Raw genomic sequence first — 18949 nt, 5'->3', positions numbered from 1 at the left:
TAATATCTGTCTTACCTATAAAAATATTTTCCATTTTAATAACTTCAAAGATTTATAGAAGCTACGAATAATTGAAAAATTATTTCAATATACTTACTTTCTTACACGGCACAAATGTTTCATTTATTTTATTATTATCATTATTATTATTTACATAGGATAGGGTACAATTTTCTTCTGATACAGGAATTTTTTATTAACTCAAGATTTGTACTACTATTTAACCTTAAAATCTAGTGACATTCCGAACAATGTGCTTCACGCTTTGACGTGTATGTAACGAACGCATACAATTAAATATCGCTCGCATGACCAATTGACAAACAGTTCGGGCGTAACGAGCTTCCGTTGCATTTTCACAGATTTATTCCCTAGTCGCGCCTAAAAAGTTTTACTTCAATAATTTTTCTTACACTTTATTTTTAGCAATCAAAAATGTACATTATTTCTATAAGCTGAATTAATAACTAGGTATTGTGATTAAGATAAGTTCCAGTGAAATTATCTCATTATGTGATAAGGACGTGATACCTTGTGATCAGGTTCTCATCAGCTTCGTTCTCAGTCTAGGTCATAAGATATTGTTTGCTAACTTGGATATGGTCGCTTCCTAATTTACTCAGATCGTTCGGGGTCACCATTCGAATTTGATAAACTTAATTGAAATTGACTTGAGATCTTCTAGCCATTTTTTTTAAATTTTCTAGTTGGGATGTTCTGTACTTTATGTTGCATGTTAGAATTATTATGTTGATAACTTTTTGAGTGTTACCTATTTCTGAGCTTATTTATAATTTCGCATACATGTCGATTTTCAGGTCATTATGAATAATTATGTTGTTTACATATCATGATGTATTAACGATGGATCATAGTATCTCATTTTGTGTTTTTTGCATCATGTTAATAGTAGAGGCGCTTACACACCCCCACTGTTGTATACTGCAAGTTCAAATAAAAATACCGGTCTTATAAATCAGTAATTTTTTGCGACACTTTGGACGTTAGTTCCCTATGTGCAAAGGCATGGAAGGGGAACTCAAATTGACGTTGAAATTGAAGCTCAAAATGACCACTACGGGATGCTACTATAACCGAAATAGTGAACAAATGAGCGTGAAATATTATTTCATTCCAAATATAAATAACTTAAATAAAAATGAAACACCGAAGTGCATTGTAAAAGCAACAGTATGAAAAGCGAGTGTAAATTTATAAATTTTTACAGCCAAATGGAAATTAAATCAACGTTAACATTGGATAGCTGCTGTTTAGAAGGATAGACTAAGTATCATAACCTTATTGTTATGGGAGTATTATAAATTGTTGTAAAATTGTTATGTTTAGGAAAAAGAAAATTTTGAAGTCAATAAATTGTTATATTTTCAAAATTTAATGATTAAAAGCAAAATAAGAATATTTTGCAAATAGTTTAATATTAATGCTGAAATATTGAAAACTACAAATTTATTATATTAAATTAATTACATATAATTTAATTACATAAAATTATAGATTGATTTTAATTGAATGATTAAAAGAAAAATAAAAGTTATCACAGGGCAATTGTTTTTATTTTGCAAACAGTTTAATTAATACAATGCTGAAATAATGAAAAATATATATTTTGAAGCATTGATGAATCATTGTGGGTTCCCAAGCCGTATGATAGTATTTGTAGTGACCTGTTCATTGGATGCGAAAAATCAGAAGAAGTGTTGACTCCTATCCACTTTCCAACACTCTTGCCTTCAATTTACAAGACTCGAAAAGTTAATGTAGTTTTTTTCCCTAGGTCATAATTTAGGTCTGCAATTTTATGTGATGGGTGATGGACTCAAATCATGTCTATTTTATTTATTCTATTGATAAAATATTTTTATCATTATGTATTATATTTTTTATTAAGAACTATTCCAAGGTTATGACATAAGTTGTCACACCGTCTTAAATCTTACATTGGTTCAGAGAAGTCATCAAATTTATTGTCTCTAACACCTATTTTGAATTTAACGGATCATTTAATTACCTAATTTTAGGCACTCCAATGTAGAAATTTTCTTGCAAATATAATTAATAAATCTTCTATTTCCGATATGTAGACGATATTATTACTTGTATTCCGGAAGAATACATTAGCATTGTTACTGATAATTTTAACAATTTTAATAAAAAACTACAGTTCACTGTGGAATTGAAGAATATGAATTTGATTAGCTTTCTAGACATCAGGCTAATACGTACAAATGACCACCGACTCATTACTAACTAGTACCAGAAACCAACTAGCTCTAAACGATACATAAATTACCACTCATACTACCCTCTTAAAATAAAAATAGCAACAATAATAAATTTAACAGACCACGCCATACTACTATCTGATAAAAATTTCTGGGACACCAACATTGACCTGGTAATAAGCACACTAAAAAATATTTCTTACCCTACAAACGTAATTAACTCAGTCAAAAATAACAGACGCAAGTACATTTTCAACAAACAAAACGACCTCACCGACCATGAAAGCCGTTTAGCCTTGGACTCATATACTAGTGTCATTTGCCTACCGCCTGTAAAAGATTTATATTTTTCGTGGAAAAAGATCATTTTACAATGTGGCTTTTTGTAGGTACGTAACTGCGATACAACCCTTAGTTAAATTTTATACAAATTAAATTTAAGTTTAATTCTGACCGCCACAGAAACTTGGTATATCAGATTAATTGCTCTAATTGCAAACTTTTTTTTCATATGTTATATTAGGATACAAAATTGTTTTTTTATTATTATTATTGAATTTGATTAGATTATATTTCTTACATATTTTTTATTTAGTTTTCATTTTTATTGTTAAATTGATTACCACTGAATGGATGCTAAAATGCTAGCCGAAACGTATGGATTTTAAATAAATAAATTTCTAAGAACTCTCATACTATTTTGATTGATGTAACGCCCGACTTTTTAACTCAAATTAAACATATCATATTAACATCAAATTCAAGACTATTCAAATATATATATATATATATATATATATATATATATATTATATATTAAATTTTTTTATTATAATTTTGATGTTGAAATATGTGATATTCAGTTTTCAGGGCAATACATCAATTAAAAATTTGTATGACTTTAAAACATTTTTATTTTTTCCATACGTTTCGACACATTGCTTTGTGTCATCTTCAGTGGACTCTAGATTGAAAGAACAGATAGAAATTATTAAATAAAACTAAAATATAAGAAGTGATATGGTATGAACTTACATGTAATTGAATTAATCCTAATTATTTCACATTATAAATGTTCACAATGCACAATCCTAATTATTTCATATTATAACTGTTCACAACGCAACAAAAAACCAATCCTTGTCATTTTAAATTGAACAATATATAAATTTTTGAATGAGATTTTTTATGAATTTGTAAAGTACATCACGCCGTACATTTCTGTGCTCCGATGCACAGGTGACGACTGAATGTACGTCAATGTGCGAACCACGTGTTGAGGGTTAGGTACCAAGCAAACGAACTGACCAAAGAATTTAAGATTTGACAACGCGAGAGGGTACATATAGTGAAATATAAAAAGATGACAATTGTGAGGGTGGACATAATTTGTAAAATTGAGATAAAATTAAAAGAAAAAAAAAGAAAAAGAAAAATTGGCATTAAAATTAATATAATTAAAAGTCGATCATGATAGGTAACTATTTTAAAGGTATGAATTTAGAGACATTGTTTAAGACTACTTGGTAATTCTCGCACAGTGAGGAAGTATCCAATCTTTTGTTTAAACTATTTTTGTAAAGGTGTATCAGACAAGATTCTGAAAAGCGTCTCTGAGATGTATTCGATTCGTGATATAAAATTGTGGCCACATCAAAATTGAAAATATGATTGAAACTTTGTATGTGGTCAGTTATCATTGTTTGATTTTGATTTTTATTTTTGGAATTATTATAATATTGTCTAAGACGTTTTTTTAGATGTTGTCCAGTTTTGCCAATATAAGTGGCCTCACAATTTGTACAGTCAATTTTATACACGATGTTAGAAATACGATCTAAACTTGTCGGTGATTTTAAGTTCGAAAATAAAAAGTTAAGGGTCTGATCAATATTGCAAACTAAACGCAATTCCGCGAATTCAAACAGTTTTTTCCAAATAGGAAAGAGATTTTTAATGTAAGGGAGACAAATAGTGCCAATAAACTTATTTTCTTCTTTTTTCTGAGACTCTGAGAAGGATCATCCATCCTATGACACAAAACAATGTGTCGAAACGTATGGAAAAAATAAAAATGTTTTAAAGTCATACAAATTTTTTAATTGATGTATTGCCCTGAAAACTGAATATCATATATATATATGTATATGTATACTAGCTGACCCGATAGACGTTGTCCTGAACCGATGTTCAAAAGTTCCGATTTTTTTAAACAACCTACACTATATTTTTTTTGGTTTATTGTTCACAGCAAACTATATACTAGAAAGTTTATGGGTTCATCAAAAAATCCTGTTCACGCCTAATCAAAGTACCCCATATAAAATTTTTTCGCAAATCAATCTTTTTTTTATAATTGAACCAATATTCGTAGGACTTAAATGGTTTAGTATGTTCACTAAGACCAAGTACTCTATCTTTATTCCAAGTAAATCGTCTAATTTTATTTTCAATAAACGTCAAGAAAACCACTCAATTCCCCAAACTTTGATAAATTTTAAAAATTAAACTACTTGTCGTAAGGCCGTAATATTTCAGTAAGTTCTATAAGACCATGATATATATACATCGATTGGCTTTTAAATTTTTGAAATCGGTTCAAGCGTTTTTGAGAAAGGGTCGATGAAAGTTCTAATTTTGACAAACGTCACAAAAACAATACTAATTTTTGCAAACTTTGACGAATCTTTAAAATTGAACGACTTGCCGCAGAGCCGTAATATTTTAGTATGATCTAAAAGACTATGGTATCTACCATCAAAAAAATTCATAAAAATTGTAAAAAAAAAATTTTTAACACTTTATTACAAGTAAACGGTTTGTCCGACCTTTACCAAAAATTTTTCAGCACGATTCCCAACCAATATCTTTCGAACGGTTTTCGAATTTTTAAAATCGATTCAAAATTGCAGGTTAAAACGTGGATTTTTTTCACTTTTCAGCGATTTACAAAAAAACGGTTCGGCCGATCCTCGCACAAAACTGAGAAATACACACTTTTTCCAATTTGGTTTCATTCGATACAGAAGGGCTTGAAACGTCGAGAAAACATAAATTTAGCGAATCCAATTTTTTGATGAAAAGAAACTTCTCCATCGGGAAGTCAAAAAATGGCAGAATTAGCCCGGGAAATTTAAATTTATAGGCTGTAACTTGGTAAAATTATTCAACATACAATTAGAAAACAAATCTCAAAAGACTTCATCGTCCCGATGCGAGCTTAAAAATTGGCACAGGGTTAAAGTTCAAAAAATGAAATTTTAGCTATTTTCAGTTAAATGGTCAATTTTACGCAAAACTACCTTATTGTTAAACAAAGTTTACATAATTGAAAACGAACGAACACGTTAACTCGGAGTATTTTATAAAAGCAAATTTTCACAAATCAATAACTTTTACAATTGAACCAGTTTTCGTAGGACGTTAATGGTTTAGTATGTTCATTAAGACCAAGTAATCTATCGTTATACCAAGTAAATCATCTAATTTTAATTTTAACAAACGTCAAAAAAACTACTCATTTTCTCAAACTTTGATGAATTTTTAAAATTAAACTACTTGTCGTAATGCCGTTATATTTCAGTAAGTTCTATAAAACCATATATATTGATAAAAAAGTTTCATAAAAATTGGCTTAATTTTTTTTGACAGTTAATTACAAGAAAAATGCTCGGTAAATTTTTACCTAAAACTAATCAGTATTTTTTCCAACTAATATCTTTCGAACAGTTTTTCGTGTTTTTTACACCGATTCGGTAGTATGAGCTTAAATGTGTCTCAGATCCTACACTTAACTCTTTAATTATACTGTGAAATTCAAATCAGTCACGTAAAACAATTATCATATATCAAACAAACAAATATTGAAATATGTTCAATAAAATTGTATAATAAAATTATGCACTACTATTTATAAAAAAAATTATTTCCAATAAGTCTATTTATTTTAATGGCAGAGGTTATACAATATTTTTAGTCATCCTTGTAGATGTAGATGTATAAACAAATATTTTTTTATTTATTCACGACTAAAACATTGATTTTTCAAATTTATCACACAAAAATTCACCGATTGTCTTTGCCTTTGTGTTTTATACTATAAGATATACGTATTGGAAATTGCAATCTTTTAAACAGTATAACAAATTCAAAAAGAACTAATGTATAGTATCTGCGGTAAAAAAAACCATCATGGATTTTTGCATGATGTTTTGAAATCTCTTGAACCAAGTTCATTCTAGATGCAATACGATTAATATTAATTTTTGTGGAAATGGCATTCATAAAACTATTTGATTTAAATAAAAAAACAAACCTTTAACAGTACACACTATAAAACCCCATAGAATATATATATATATATAATATATATATATATATATATATATATACTATAAATACCCATATATATATACACTATAAAACCCCATAGAATATATATATATATATATATATATATATATATATATATATATATGATATTCAGTTTTCAGGGCAATACATCAATTAAAAAAATTTGTATGACTTTAAAACATTTTTATTTATTCCATACGTTTCGACACATTGTTTTGTGTCATCTTCAGTGGACTCTAGATTGAAAGAACAGATAGAAATTATTAAATAAAACTAATATATAAGAAGTGATATGGTATGAACTTACATGTAATTGAATTAATCCTAATTATTTCATATTATAAATGTTCACAATGCACAATCCTAATTATTTCATATTATAAATGTTTACAATGCACTAAAAAACCAATCCTTGTCATTTTAAGTTGAACATATATAAATTTTTGACTGAGTTTTTTATGAATTTGTAAAGTACATCACGCCGTACATTTCTGTGTTCCGATGCGTGGGTGACGACTGAATGTACGTCAATGTGCGAACCACATGTTGAGGAATAAGGTACAAGGCAAACGAACTGACCAAAGAATTTAAGATTTGACAACGCGAGAGGGTACATATAGTGAAATATAAAAACATGACAATTGTGAGAGTGGACATAATTGGTAAAATTGAGATAAAAATAAAAGAAAAAGAAAAGGAAAATTGGCATTAAATTAAAATAATTAAACGTCGATCATGATAGGTAACTATTTTAAAGGTATGAATTTCGAGACATTGTTTAAGACTACTTGGTAATTCTCGCACAGTGAGGAAGTATCCAATCTTTTGTTTAAACTATTTTTATAAAGGTGTATCAGACAAGATTCTGAAAAGCGTCTCTGAGATGTATTCGATTCGTGATATAAAATTGTGGCCACATCAAAATTGAAAATATGATTGAAACTTTGTATGTGGTCAGTTATCATTGTTTGATTTTGATTTTTATTTTTGGAATTGTTATAATGTTGTCTAAGACGTTTTTTTAGATGTTGTCCAGTTTCGCCAATATAAGTGGCCTCACAATTTGTACAGTCAATTTTATACACGATGTTAGAAATACGATCTAAACTTGTCGGTGATTTTAAGTTCGAAAATAAAAAGTTAAGAGTCTGATCAATATTGCAAACTAAACGCAAATCTGCGAATTCAAATAGTTTTTTCCAAATAGGAAAGAGATTTTTAATGTAAGGGAGACAAATAGTGCCAACAAACTTATTTTCTTCTTTTTTCTGGGACTCGAGGGAAGGATGATTATGTTTTGTGTTAAGGATGGAAAGTCTGTTGTTAATTACTGATTTTATAAGGTGTGGAGGATAGCAATTATTTAATAGGGTTCTGTGGATTAGAGATAGGTTAAAAGGCCAAAATTTTTTATCTGACAAGAGAATAGCATGATCAACTAAATTGATAATGGTACCGATTTTCATGTTAGTGGGATGATAAGAATGGAAATTGAGATATCTGCCAGACCACGTTGATTTCTGGTACCAGTTAGTAATAAATTTATTTTCTGGAGTTTTTATGATATTTACATCTAAAATGTTAGGTGTTTATTAAAGGAGTTAAAATTTTTTAGTAAAGAATCAAAGTTATTTTTAGGAATGCAAGTAATTATATCATCAACATATCTGTAGTAAAGGAAAAATTCAACATTAGATAGTTTAAAAACGTTTTTTTCAAGATGTTGTAAAGAGAGTTCAGCAAGAGCAGGTGAGATAGGCGATCCCATGGGGGTACCAAAAATAGTAATTAACAACAGACTTTCCGTCCTTAACACAAAACATAATCATCCTTCTCAGAGTCCCAGAAAAAAAGAAGAAAATAAGTTTGTTGGCACTATTTGTTTCCCTTACATTAAAAATCTCTTTCCTATTTGGAAAAAACTAATTGAATTCGCGGATTTGCGTTTAGTTTGCAATATTGATCAGACTCTTAACTTTTTATTTTCGAACTTAAAATCACCGACAAGTTTAGATCGTATTTCTAACATCGTGTATAAAATTGACTGTACAAATTGTGAGGCCACTTATATTGGCGAAACTGGACAACATCTAAAAAAACGTCTTAGACAACATTATAACAATTCCAAAAATAAAAATCAAAATCAAACAATGATAACTAACCACATACAAAGTTTCAATCATATTTTCAATTTTGATGTGGCCACAATTTTATATCACGAATCGAATACATCTCAGAGACGCTTTTCAGAATCTTGTCTGATACACCTTTATAAAAATAGTTTAAACAAAAGATTGGATACTTCCTCACTGTGCGAGAATTACCAAGTAGTCTTAAACAATGTCTCGAAATTCATACCTTTAAAATAGTTACCTACCATGATCGACGTTTAATTATTTTAATTTTAATGCCAATTTTTCTTTTCTTTTTCTTTTAATTTTTATCTCAATTTTACCAATTATGTCCACTCTCACAATTGTCATGTTTTTATATTTCACTATACTATGTACCCTCTCGCGTTGTCAAATCTTAAATTCTTTGGTCAGTTCGTTTGCCTTGTACCTTATTCCTCAACATGTGGTTCGCACATTGACGTACATTCAGTCGTCACCCACGCATCGGAACACAGAAATGTACGGCGTGATGTACTTTACAAATTCATAAAAAACTCAGTCAAAAATTTATATATGTTCAACTTAAAATGACAAGGATTGGTTTTTTAGTGCATTGTAAACATTTATAATATGAAATAATTAGGATTGTGCATTGTGAACATTTATAATATGAAATAATTAGGATTAATTCAATTACATGTAAGTTCATACCATATCACTTCTTATATATTAGTTTTATTTAATAATTTCTATCTGTTCTTTCAATCTAGAGTCCACTGAAGATGACACAAAACAATGTGTCGAAACGTATGGAATAAATAAAAATGTTTTAAAGTCATACAAATTTTTTAATTGATGTATTGCCCTGAAAACTGAATATCACATATTTCAACATCAAAATTATAATAAAAAAATATATATATATATATATATATATATATATATATATATATTGAATAGTCTTGAATTTGATGTTAATATGATATGTTTAATTTGAGTTAAAAAGTCGGGCGTTACATCAATCAAAATAGTATGAGAGTTCTTAGAAATTTATTTATTTAAAATCCATACGTTTCGGCTAGCATCTTAGCCTCCATTCAGTGGTAATCAATTTAACAATAAAAATGAAAACTAAATAAAAAATATGTAAGAAATATAATCTAATCAATTTCAATAATAATAATAAAAAACACAATTTTGTATCCTAATATAACATATGAAACCATTATTAATCCATGGTATGAGTATGTGCACATTGATAAAATATATATTTTTTAACATCACAGATGGTAAAACACACAAATAAACATGATAACTAAACAAACATAGTTGTCGAAACTATGTATTTACTGTTCGAAGTTTAAGATAGAAATTTCACATTTTTTCTTAAAGCTGTTTTTAGCATGTGTTCAAATTTTACGCAAAATTTAAAAAGCGATGGGATCTTGTCATTTTTTAAGAAATTTTGACACGTTATTAAGAAACTATGTGTTTGTTTTGTTCAAGGCCGTATTGTCAAAACGCTTGTTTATGACTGTGTCGTTATGCAATTGCAAAACAACCCCTCAGTGAATCTTTTTTAATTACTTTCTCTTCAAAATATAAGTTTTAGGGTTGAAAAAATCTATATTATGGTTTAATTTAATATGATCAGTTAACATTGTCTTAAATTACTTAGGATTTTTTTAGTTATTTTTATGTGGATGAAGACGTTTACTCAGGTTTTTGCTAGTTTCTCCGATATAAAAAAGTTTGCAATTAGAGCAATTAATCTGATATACCAAGTTTCTGTGGCGGTCAGAATTAAACTTAAATTTAATTTGTGTAAAAATTGAACTAATGGTTGTATCGCAGTTACGTACCTACAAAAAGCCACATTGTAAAATGATCTTTTTCCACGAAAAATATAAATCTTGCAGGCGGTAGGCAAATGACACCAGTATATGAGTCCAAGGCTAAACGGCTTTCATGGTCGGTGAGGTCGTTTTGTTTGTTGAAAATGTACTTGCGTCTGTTATTTTTGACTGAGTTAATTACGTTTGTAGGGTAAGAAATATTTTTTAGTGTGCTTATTACCAGGTCAATGTTGGTGTCCCAGAAATTTTTATCAGATAGTAGTATGGCGTGGTCTGTTAAATTTATTATTGTTGCTATTTTTATTTTAAGAGGGTAGTATGAGTGGTAATTTATGTATCGTTTAGAGCTAGTTGGTTTCTGGTACTAGTTAGTAATGAGTCGGTGGTCATTTGTACGTATTAGCCTGATGTCTAAAAAGCTAATCAAATTCATATTCTTCAATTCCACAGTGAACTGTAGTTTTTTATTAAAATTGTTAAAATTATCAGTAACAATGCTAATGTATTCTTCCGGAATACAAGTAATAATATCGTCTACATATCGGAAATAGAAGATTTATTAAATATATTTGCAAGAAAATTTCTACATTGGAGTGCCTAAAATTAGGTAATTAAATGATCCGTTAAATTCAAAATAGGTGTTAGAGACAATAAATTTGATGACTTCTCTGAACCAATGTAAGATTTAAGACGGTGTGAAGACTTATGTCATAACCTTGGAATAGTTCTTAATAAAAATTATAATACATAATGATAAAAATATTTTATCAATAGAATAAATAAAATAGACATGATTTGAGTCCATCACCCATCACATAAAATTGCAGACCTAAATTATGACCAAGGGAAAAAAACTACATTAACTTTTCGAGTCTTGTAAATTGAAGGCAAGAGTGTTGAAAAGTGGATAGGAGTCAACACTTCTTCTGATTTTTTGCATCCAATGAAAAGGTCACTACAAATACTATCATACGGCTTGGGACCCACAATGATTCATCAATGCTTCAGAATATATATTTTTCATTATTTCAGCATTGTATTAATTAAACTGTTTGCAAAATAAAAACAATTGCCCTGTGATAACTTTTATTTTTCTTTTAATCATTCAATTAAAATCAATCTATAATTTTATGTAATTAAATTATATGTAGTTAATTTAATATAATAAATTTGTAGTTTTTAATATTTCAGCATTAATATTAAACTATTTGCAAAATATTCTTTTTTTGCTTTTAATCATTAAATTTTGAAAATATAACAATTTATTGACTTCAAAATTTTCTTTTTCCTAAACATAACAATTTTACAACAATTTATAATACTCCCATAACAATAAGGTTATGATACTTAGTCTATCCTTCTAAACAGCAGCTATCCAATGTTAACGTTGATTTAATTTCCATTTGGCTGTAAAAATTTATAGAATTTACACTCGCTTTTCATACTGTTGCTTTTACAATGCACTTCGGTGTTTCATTTTTATTTAAGTTATTTATATTTGAAATGAAATAATATTTTACGCTCATTTGTTCACTATTTCGGTTATAGTAGCATCCCGTAGTGGTCATTTTGAGCTTCAATTTCAACGTCAATTTGAGTTCCCCTTCCATGCCTTCGCACATAGGGAACTAACGTCCAAAGTGTCGCAAAAAATTACTGATTTATAAGACCGGTATTTTTATTTGAACTTGCAGTATACAACAGTGGGGGTGTGTAAGCGCCTCTACTATTAACATGATGCAAAAAACACAAAATGAGATACTATGATCCATCGTTAATACATCATGATATGTAAACAACAAAATTATTCATAATGACCTGAAAATCGACATGTATGCGAAATTATAAATAAGCTCAGAAATAGGTAACACTCAAAAAGTTATCAACATAATAATTCTAACATGCAACATATTGTACAGAACATCCCAACTAGAAAACTTAAAAAAAATGGCTAGAAGATCTCAAGTCAATTTCAATTAAGTTTATCAAATTCGAATGGTGATCCCGAACGATCTGAGTAAATTAGGAAGCGACCATATCCAAGTTAGCAAACAATTTCTTATGACCTAGGCTGAGAACGAAGCTGATGAGAACCTGATCACAAGGTATCACGTCCTTATCACATAATGAGATAATTTCACTGGAACTTATCTTAATCACAATACCTATACTAGTTATTAGTTCAGCTTATAGAAATAATGTACATTTTGATTGCTAAAAATAAAGTGTAAGAAAAATTATTGAAGTAAAACTTTTTAGGCGCGACTAGGGAATAAATCTGTGAAAATGCAACGGAAGCTCGTTACGCCCGAACTGTTTGTCAATTGGTCATGCGAGTGATATTTAATTGTATGCGTTCGTCACATACACGTCAAAGCGTGAAAGAAAATTGTACCCTATCCTATGTAAATAATAATAATGATAATAATAAAATAAATGAAACATTTGTGCCGTGTAAGAAAGTAAGTATATTGAAATAATTTTTCAATTATTCGTAGCTTCTATAAATCTTTGAAGTTATTAAAATGGAAAATATTTTTATAGGTAAAACAGATATTACAGCTGTTCTAAGATGGCGACCAAAAAAGTAAAAAAAAACTAGCAGTCAATGAATATATGTTAATTTTAATTGCATGAAGTTTTTCAAACACAATCACATGATAAGTCAAATTATGAAATAAGTATTTCTTTATGCGTTGTTTAATAACTATCTGCGTTTTTATAGAGATTAAAGAATATTAAAGCAACGCAGCTTTATTCTAACATGCTGAAGATATATCTTAGACATTATGGGAATCTAGTAGACAGTTGTGAGAAACAAATATTGATGTCATGACATTTTGTAGTTTTGATAATCATATATTTTAATACATTTTTATAAAGATAGAGATATCTTTTTATTGATTTATATATTTTTATAACACTTTTGGAAGTTTAGAGAAACTCTAAGTAAATACTTACATGTTTGTGTGATGTAATGTAACATGTATGTAAGTATCAATGTATTTGGCAATTGTCTCACTCTGTCTACTAGTATCATATTGCCAGACATGTTCAACAACCACAGTAACGTCATCTAATTTTAATTTTAACAAACGTCAAAAAAACTACTCATTTTCTCAAACTTTGATGAATTTTTAAAATTAAACTACTTGTCGTAATGCCGTTATATTTCAGTAAGTTCTATAAAACCATGATATATATTGATAAAAAAAGTTTCATAAAAATTGGCTTAATTTTTTTTGACAGTTAATTACAAGAAAAATGCTCGGTAAATTTTTACCTAAAACTAATCAGTATTATTTCCAACTAATATCTTTCGAACAGTTTTTCGTTTTTTTAAACCGATTCGGTAGTATGAGCTTAAATGTGTCTCAGATCCTACACTTAACTCTTTAATTATACTGTGAAATTCAAATCAGCCACGTAAAACAATTAACATATATCAAACAAACAAATATTGAAATATGTTCAATAAAATTGTATAATAAAATTATGCACTACTATTTATAAAAAAAACTTATTTCCAATAAGTCTATTTATTTTAATGGCAGAGGTTATACAATATTTTTAGTCATCCTTGTAGATGTAGATGTATAAACAAATATTTTTTTATTTATTCACGACTAAAACATTGATTTTTCAAATTTATCACACAAAAATTCACCGATTGTCTTTGCCTTTGTGTTTTATACCATAAGATATACGTATTGGAAATTGCAATCTTTTAAACAGTATAACAAATTCAAAAAGAACTAATGTATAGTATCTGCGGTAAAAAAAACCATCATGAATTTTTGCATGATGTTTTGAAATCTCTTGAACCAAGTTCATTCTAGATGAAATACGATTAATATTAATTTTTGTGGAAATGGCATTCATAAAACTATTTGATTTAAATAAAAAAACAAACCTTTAACAGTACACACTATAAAACCCCATAGAATATATATATATATATATATATATATATATATATATATATATATATATATATATATATATAAATATATATATATATATATATATATATAATATATTTAATATACTAGCTGACCCGGTGAACTTCGTATCACATAAATAACACAGGCCAACAAAAAAAGTTTTTTTTTTGGTGCCTCAAATGTTAGAGCTGATTCTATAGTATTTTTCGTGCTGATTTCAAATCTGCAAACCATTTTTTGTATCAGCTCTAGTTTTTGAGATACACAGAAGTTGCCGAAACCAGGTCCATTCGAGGTCGTCACGAAAAAGAACTTTTCACAGTGTCCACTAATGTTCCAACTAAGGCCGAATGGGTCTTGTAAGTTTGTATGTACGAGTAGTCTTATCTCATTAAAATAACATTCGGAATTGTATTACTCTTTTGTACTTTTGTTCCTTATATAGGTGCGCAACTAAGTTCTCGATGTTTGTCAGTATATGGCTCTATCAGTAAGGGTTGGTCGATTTTGACAAATCCAAAACGTCTTGAAGCAAGCTTAGAGTAAGTAAACAAACTGCTGTGACACATTTTGTTTTTGCATTATATACTTCTGGTTAAGTGAATATGTCCAATTTTATGCCAAACAATCGTGATTTGCTAGGAGTGTTGATTTTTGTCTTTCATTCAAAAAAAAAACGGGAACTCAAGTGCATTGAGACCTACGGAAATGTTGCTCTGAGCGAAACAACATGTCGTGAAGGGTTTTGTCGCTTCAAAAATGGTGATTTTGATGTTGACGACCACCCTCGTGAAAGAAGGCCAAAACCTTCAAAAACGCTAAATTGAAGGCCTTGTTCGAAGAGGATTCGTGCCAAACTCAAGAAGATCTTGCTTTAGAATTAGGAGTTACCCATCAAACCATTTCCAAGCTATAGCATGCGCCGGGGATGATTTAGAAGCAAGAAACTTCGGTTTCTTGTGAGTTGAAGCCAAGAGACGTCGAGCGTCGTTTTTTCGCCTGTAAACAACTGCTCCAGCGGCGAGAAAAGAAGAGGTTTTTCATCACATCGTGACAGGTGATAAAAAATGAATACATTACAGCATTCCAAAGACGAGAAAATCTCGGTTTGGCCGAATATTTACTGCGAAGGTTATGCTCTACATATGGTGGAACCAGGTCGGTGTTATTTGTTATGAGCTGTTGAAACTGAGTGAAACCATCACTGGAGAACTGTATCGAACTCAATTGATGCATTTTTTTTATAATAAAGTTACATTTCATCGAAAAAACAGCGAGAACTTAGTTGCGCACCTAATATCGTAAAATATATCATATATATCGTATCTTGAAAACTAAAGCTCATAGAAAAAAACCAATGTCATTTTTGAAATCAGCGCCCCAAATATACTTAAAAACAGCATTAAAATCGTTTGCACCATTTTCTTTGTTGACCTGTGTAATCATTAATAAAATTTAATTAAATCTTGTATATGAAATAATTAACACGTTTGGTTATGAATAGAATCAATGCGAAGATTTCAGATATACTATATTTAATCCTAAAAAATACCTATTTTTTTATATTTCATATATAAAATATTTATACATCTTTCATACATCTTATGAATCGAATGTTTTGGAATCAATATAAAGCTTTTTGTAGACAATATTTTTGGTCTTTTTTTGCGGTGCGTAAATGAATATGAATGATGGTTTCCCGACGCGCGAATACGCGACGTATAATTGGCCGTGTGCGCAACATGGAAATTCTAAGTTGATACCGCAAACCTGCAGCGACTATCCTTGCGATTTATTGATGCTCATTGCAAAAGCGAAGCGTATTCAAAATTATAAACGTCTGAAATCAAATGGTAAATCCGTTGGGATCATAGGAATTTGCGGGATCAATACATCTTCTCCCTGTATTTTTCTTTAATGATTTTTGCCACAATTACATCATTCATTAGCTTTTTTATAACAATCTTGTATCATTGCATAGTATGGGCTGATTTAAATTACGTAGCATGATGACAACTGATCTTACTTTCAATTGTAAATTATGTGGCGGCAGCCCAGGCAATTCTAATGAATTTAGAAATTCTGTAGGATAGTTGAGTATGTCATCCTGATTTGTAGCGGTGTCTACAGATTTATAAGTAAAGCATTCCCCTGGAAGTAAACTATGTATTGTTGCATTGAAATCATCATCTTTGTTTTTCCCGCCAATATTGCTCGTTCGCTCAACCAATTGAGATCGTGAAATTGTTCGTTTATATTTCAATGCGTATTGAATAAGCTCCTCCTATATGTTTGTGAAGCTGCAAAAATCTGCGGGAAATATTATTAACACGTTCGAGGCATCAACTGCGACATTACCATTTCCAATATTTAGTAACTGCTTTGAAAACACTTTCGCTGTTTCACCTTGTTGCAAAACCACTCGCATGTTCGTTGTTAACTGGAGTTTCTTAACATGGCGCCACAAATTTGAAGATTTTAGGCATGCGTTTAGTTCGTCAGCAACAGTTGATCGTGGTATAACTGGAAGAGTTTGGCGAAAATTACCTGACAACAAAATCATTGCCCCACCAAAAAAATATTTGATTGTCACGTAAATCTTTCAATGTTTTGTCCAGTGCTTCCAGTGATCTCTTGTGGGCCATTGTACATTTGTCCCAGATAATCAATTTGCGTGTCTGAAGTATCTTGGCCATGGCGCTAGTTTTTCTGATGTTGCAAACTGGCGTTTCATTGATTTGCATATTAAGAGGTAACTTCAATGCTGAATGTGCCGTGTGTCCATCTTCTAACAATGTTGCTGCTATTCCTAATAATGCCAATGCTAGAGCTACGTTATTTTGCTATCTGATCTTTGCCAATAGCAATGATAACAGGAATGTTTTTCAGGAATTGTTCACAGCTTGTATCAAATCACCATATATAATCCTTATATAACCATATATAATACAATCCTTTGATGATCATTCAACTTTGGAACAGTTGTGCGAACTATTTCGGTCAATGTTTTAATATCATACTGTTGCTCTCTTCTTAACTCGTGGTGAAATGCATCTTGTACACAACGGTTTGGTGCTGTCAGGCCCAAACATGATAATATTTTATTCGGCATCAATAAACACATATATCCTCTATCATCATTAAAGATTTATTATAAATTTCTGCAGTAATTTGTAGTGCTGGATTGAATGTTTGACAACGCGTACTATGTAAAATATCCTCAGACATGTCATCTCTGTATTTGATCCACAAATCTTTTGGATTTGAGGGAAAACATGTTAAATTATAATCGCAAACAATGTACGCACTTGATGCGAAAATGAGGATATATAGCATCCTTGAGCGTATTATCCCAATGCGAATCGTTTTTGAGCAACTGCAACATGTGACATGCTTTACGGTAAGTCGCACAAAGATGTCCATCAACTGTTTTCAATTGTTGAAATGATGTCGATCCAGGAACATTAACCAGCAATAACCTAAGGTAATAACATTCATCATTATTTGGATGTACTATATTGAAAAGAAACTTGTTAATGTTGTTGGAGGTGGATGCGCCGCTCTATCAACAGCATTAACGGGGTTAAAATATACTCTTTGTCCATTTTCTAAATGGACTGCCAAATGGACTACAGATGGGTGTCTTTTATATATTGGGAAAAAAAAAAATTCTCCAAATTGCTTTATTGCTACTTACGTAGCGACTCATCTGATACTCAGAAACTTCTACTTGTTAGTTACATGTTAGCAACAGCGAACATGACCATGTCACTACCTTTGTTAATATATTTGCATATATATTTTATTGACTTGACAGAGTATGTATCATATGTTTAGTAATTATTGCACGCAAATTTGGATCAACATTTTTATTAGGAATCTCTGCTGATATGACTGAATCAATATCTTCTGGCCTCATTTTGTCAATTAACTAGACTAAGATGTGCGCATGTGGAAGACCACGCTTTTGCCACTCAACAGAGTACATCCAGCAACGTACTTGGCCATATACATGATGCTTTATTATGAAATTCAACAAAGATTTCAATTTTTGTTTAAAAACTCTGCCAGTAATATCATGTCTATATCCTGGTGTTTGGTCGTGTATCAATTCTTTCTTAATTTCTATCTATTGCGGGTTACATGTGAATGTAATGAATAGATCAGGGCGACCATATTTTCTAACGTATGTCAATGCGTCTTGTGCGTATTCGTGCATGTGGCGCGGGCTTCCAATGTAGGTAGCCGGCAAAATTGTCATTTTACCCACATTGTTTGCATTACCATCGGCAATAATAGCATCACGTAGATGGATGTATTTCTCAGATCGAAGGTGTTGGTTTAAGCGGATGTATGTTAATCGCTCAGTCTCAATTTTGACATACTGTCAACAGCGAACTGTTGAAAAAGTCGTTGACACATCAAAACGTGGTTTATTT

The 18949-nt window shown here is 30.0% G+C and overlaps 1 protein-coding gene across 1 annotated transcript; it reads right to left on the bottom strand.

The window, feature by feature from the left end:
• Nucleotides 1–16464: 16464 nt before the first annotated feature.
• LOC113366447 lies at nt 16465–18524 on the bottom strand. Its single transcript, XM_026608050.1, has 6 exons — nt 18511–18524; nt 17819–17989; nt 17461–17641; nt 17104–17353; nt 16869–17057; nt 16465–16661 (listed from the first exon to the last, which is right to left on the bottom strand). The coding sequence occupies exons 1-6, from the start codon at nt 18522–18524 to the stop codon at nt 16465–16467; spliced, it is 1002 nt and encodes a 333-aa protein (XP_026463835.1).
• Between the last annotated feature and the right edge of the window lie 425 nt (nt 18525–18949).

Source organism: Ctenocephalides felis, unplaced genomic scaffold (assembly GCF_003426905.1).
Source record: "Ctenocephalides felis isolate EL2017-DRISC unplaced genomic scaffold, ASM342690v1 CF-g0.4_SCAFFOLD_00591, whole genome shotgun sequence".
In the NCBI taxonomy this organism is placed as follows: Eukaryota; Metazoa; Arthropoda; class Insecta; order Siphonaptera; family Pulicidae; genus Ctenocephalides; species Ctenocephalides felis.
This window is presented reverse-complemented; position numbering and strand designations above follow the sequence as displayed.

Excerpts from the sequence above, each read along its gene's own strand:
- LOC113366447 (XM_026608050.1), bottom strand. Across the intron at positions 17,354-17,460 it reads TGAATGATCATCAAAGGATT|CAAAATAACGTAGCTCTAGC; the intron begins GTATTATATATG and ends AAGATCAGATAG. Across the intron at positions 17,058-17,103 it reads CAAAACATTGAAAGATTTAC|GTAATTTTCGCCAAACTCTT; the intron begins GTGACAATCAAA and ends TTTTGTTGTCAG.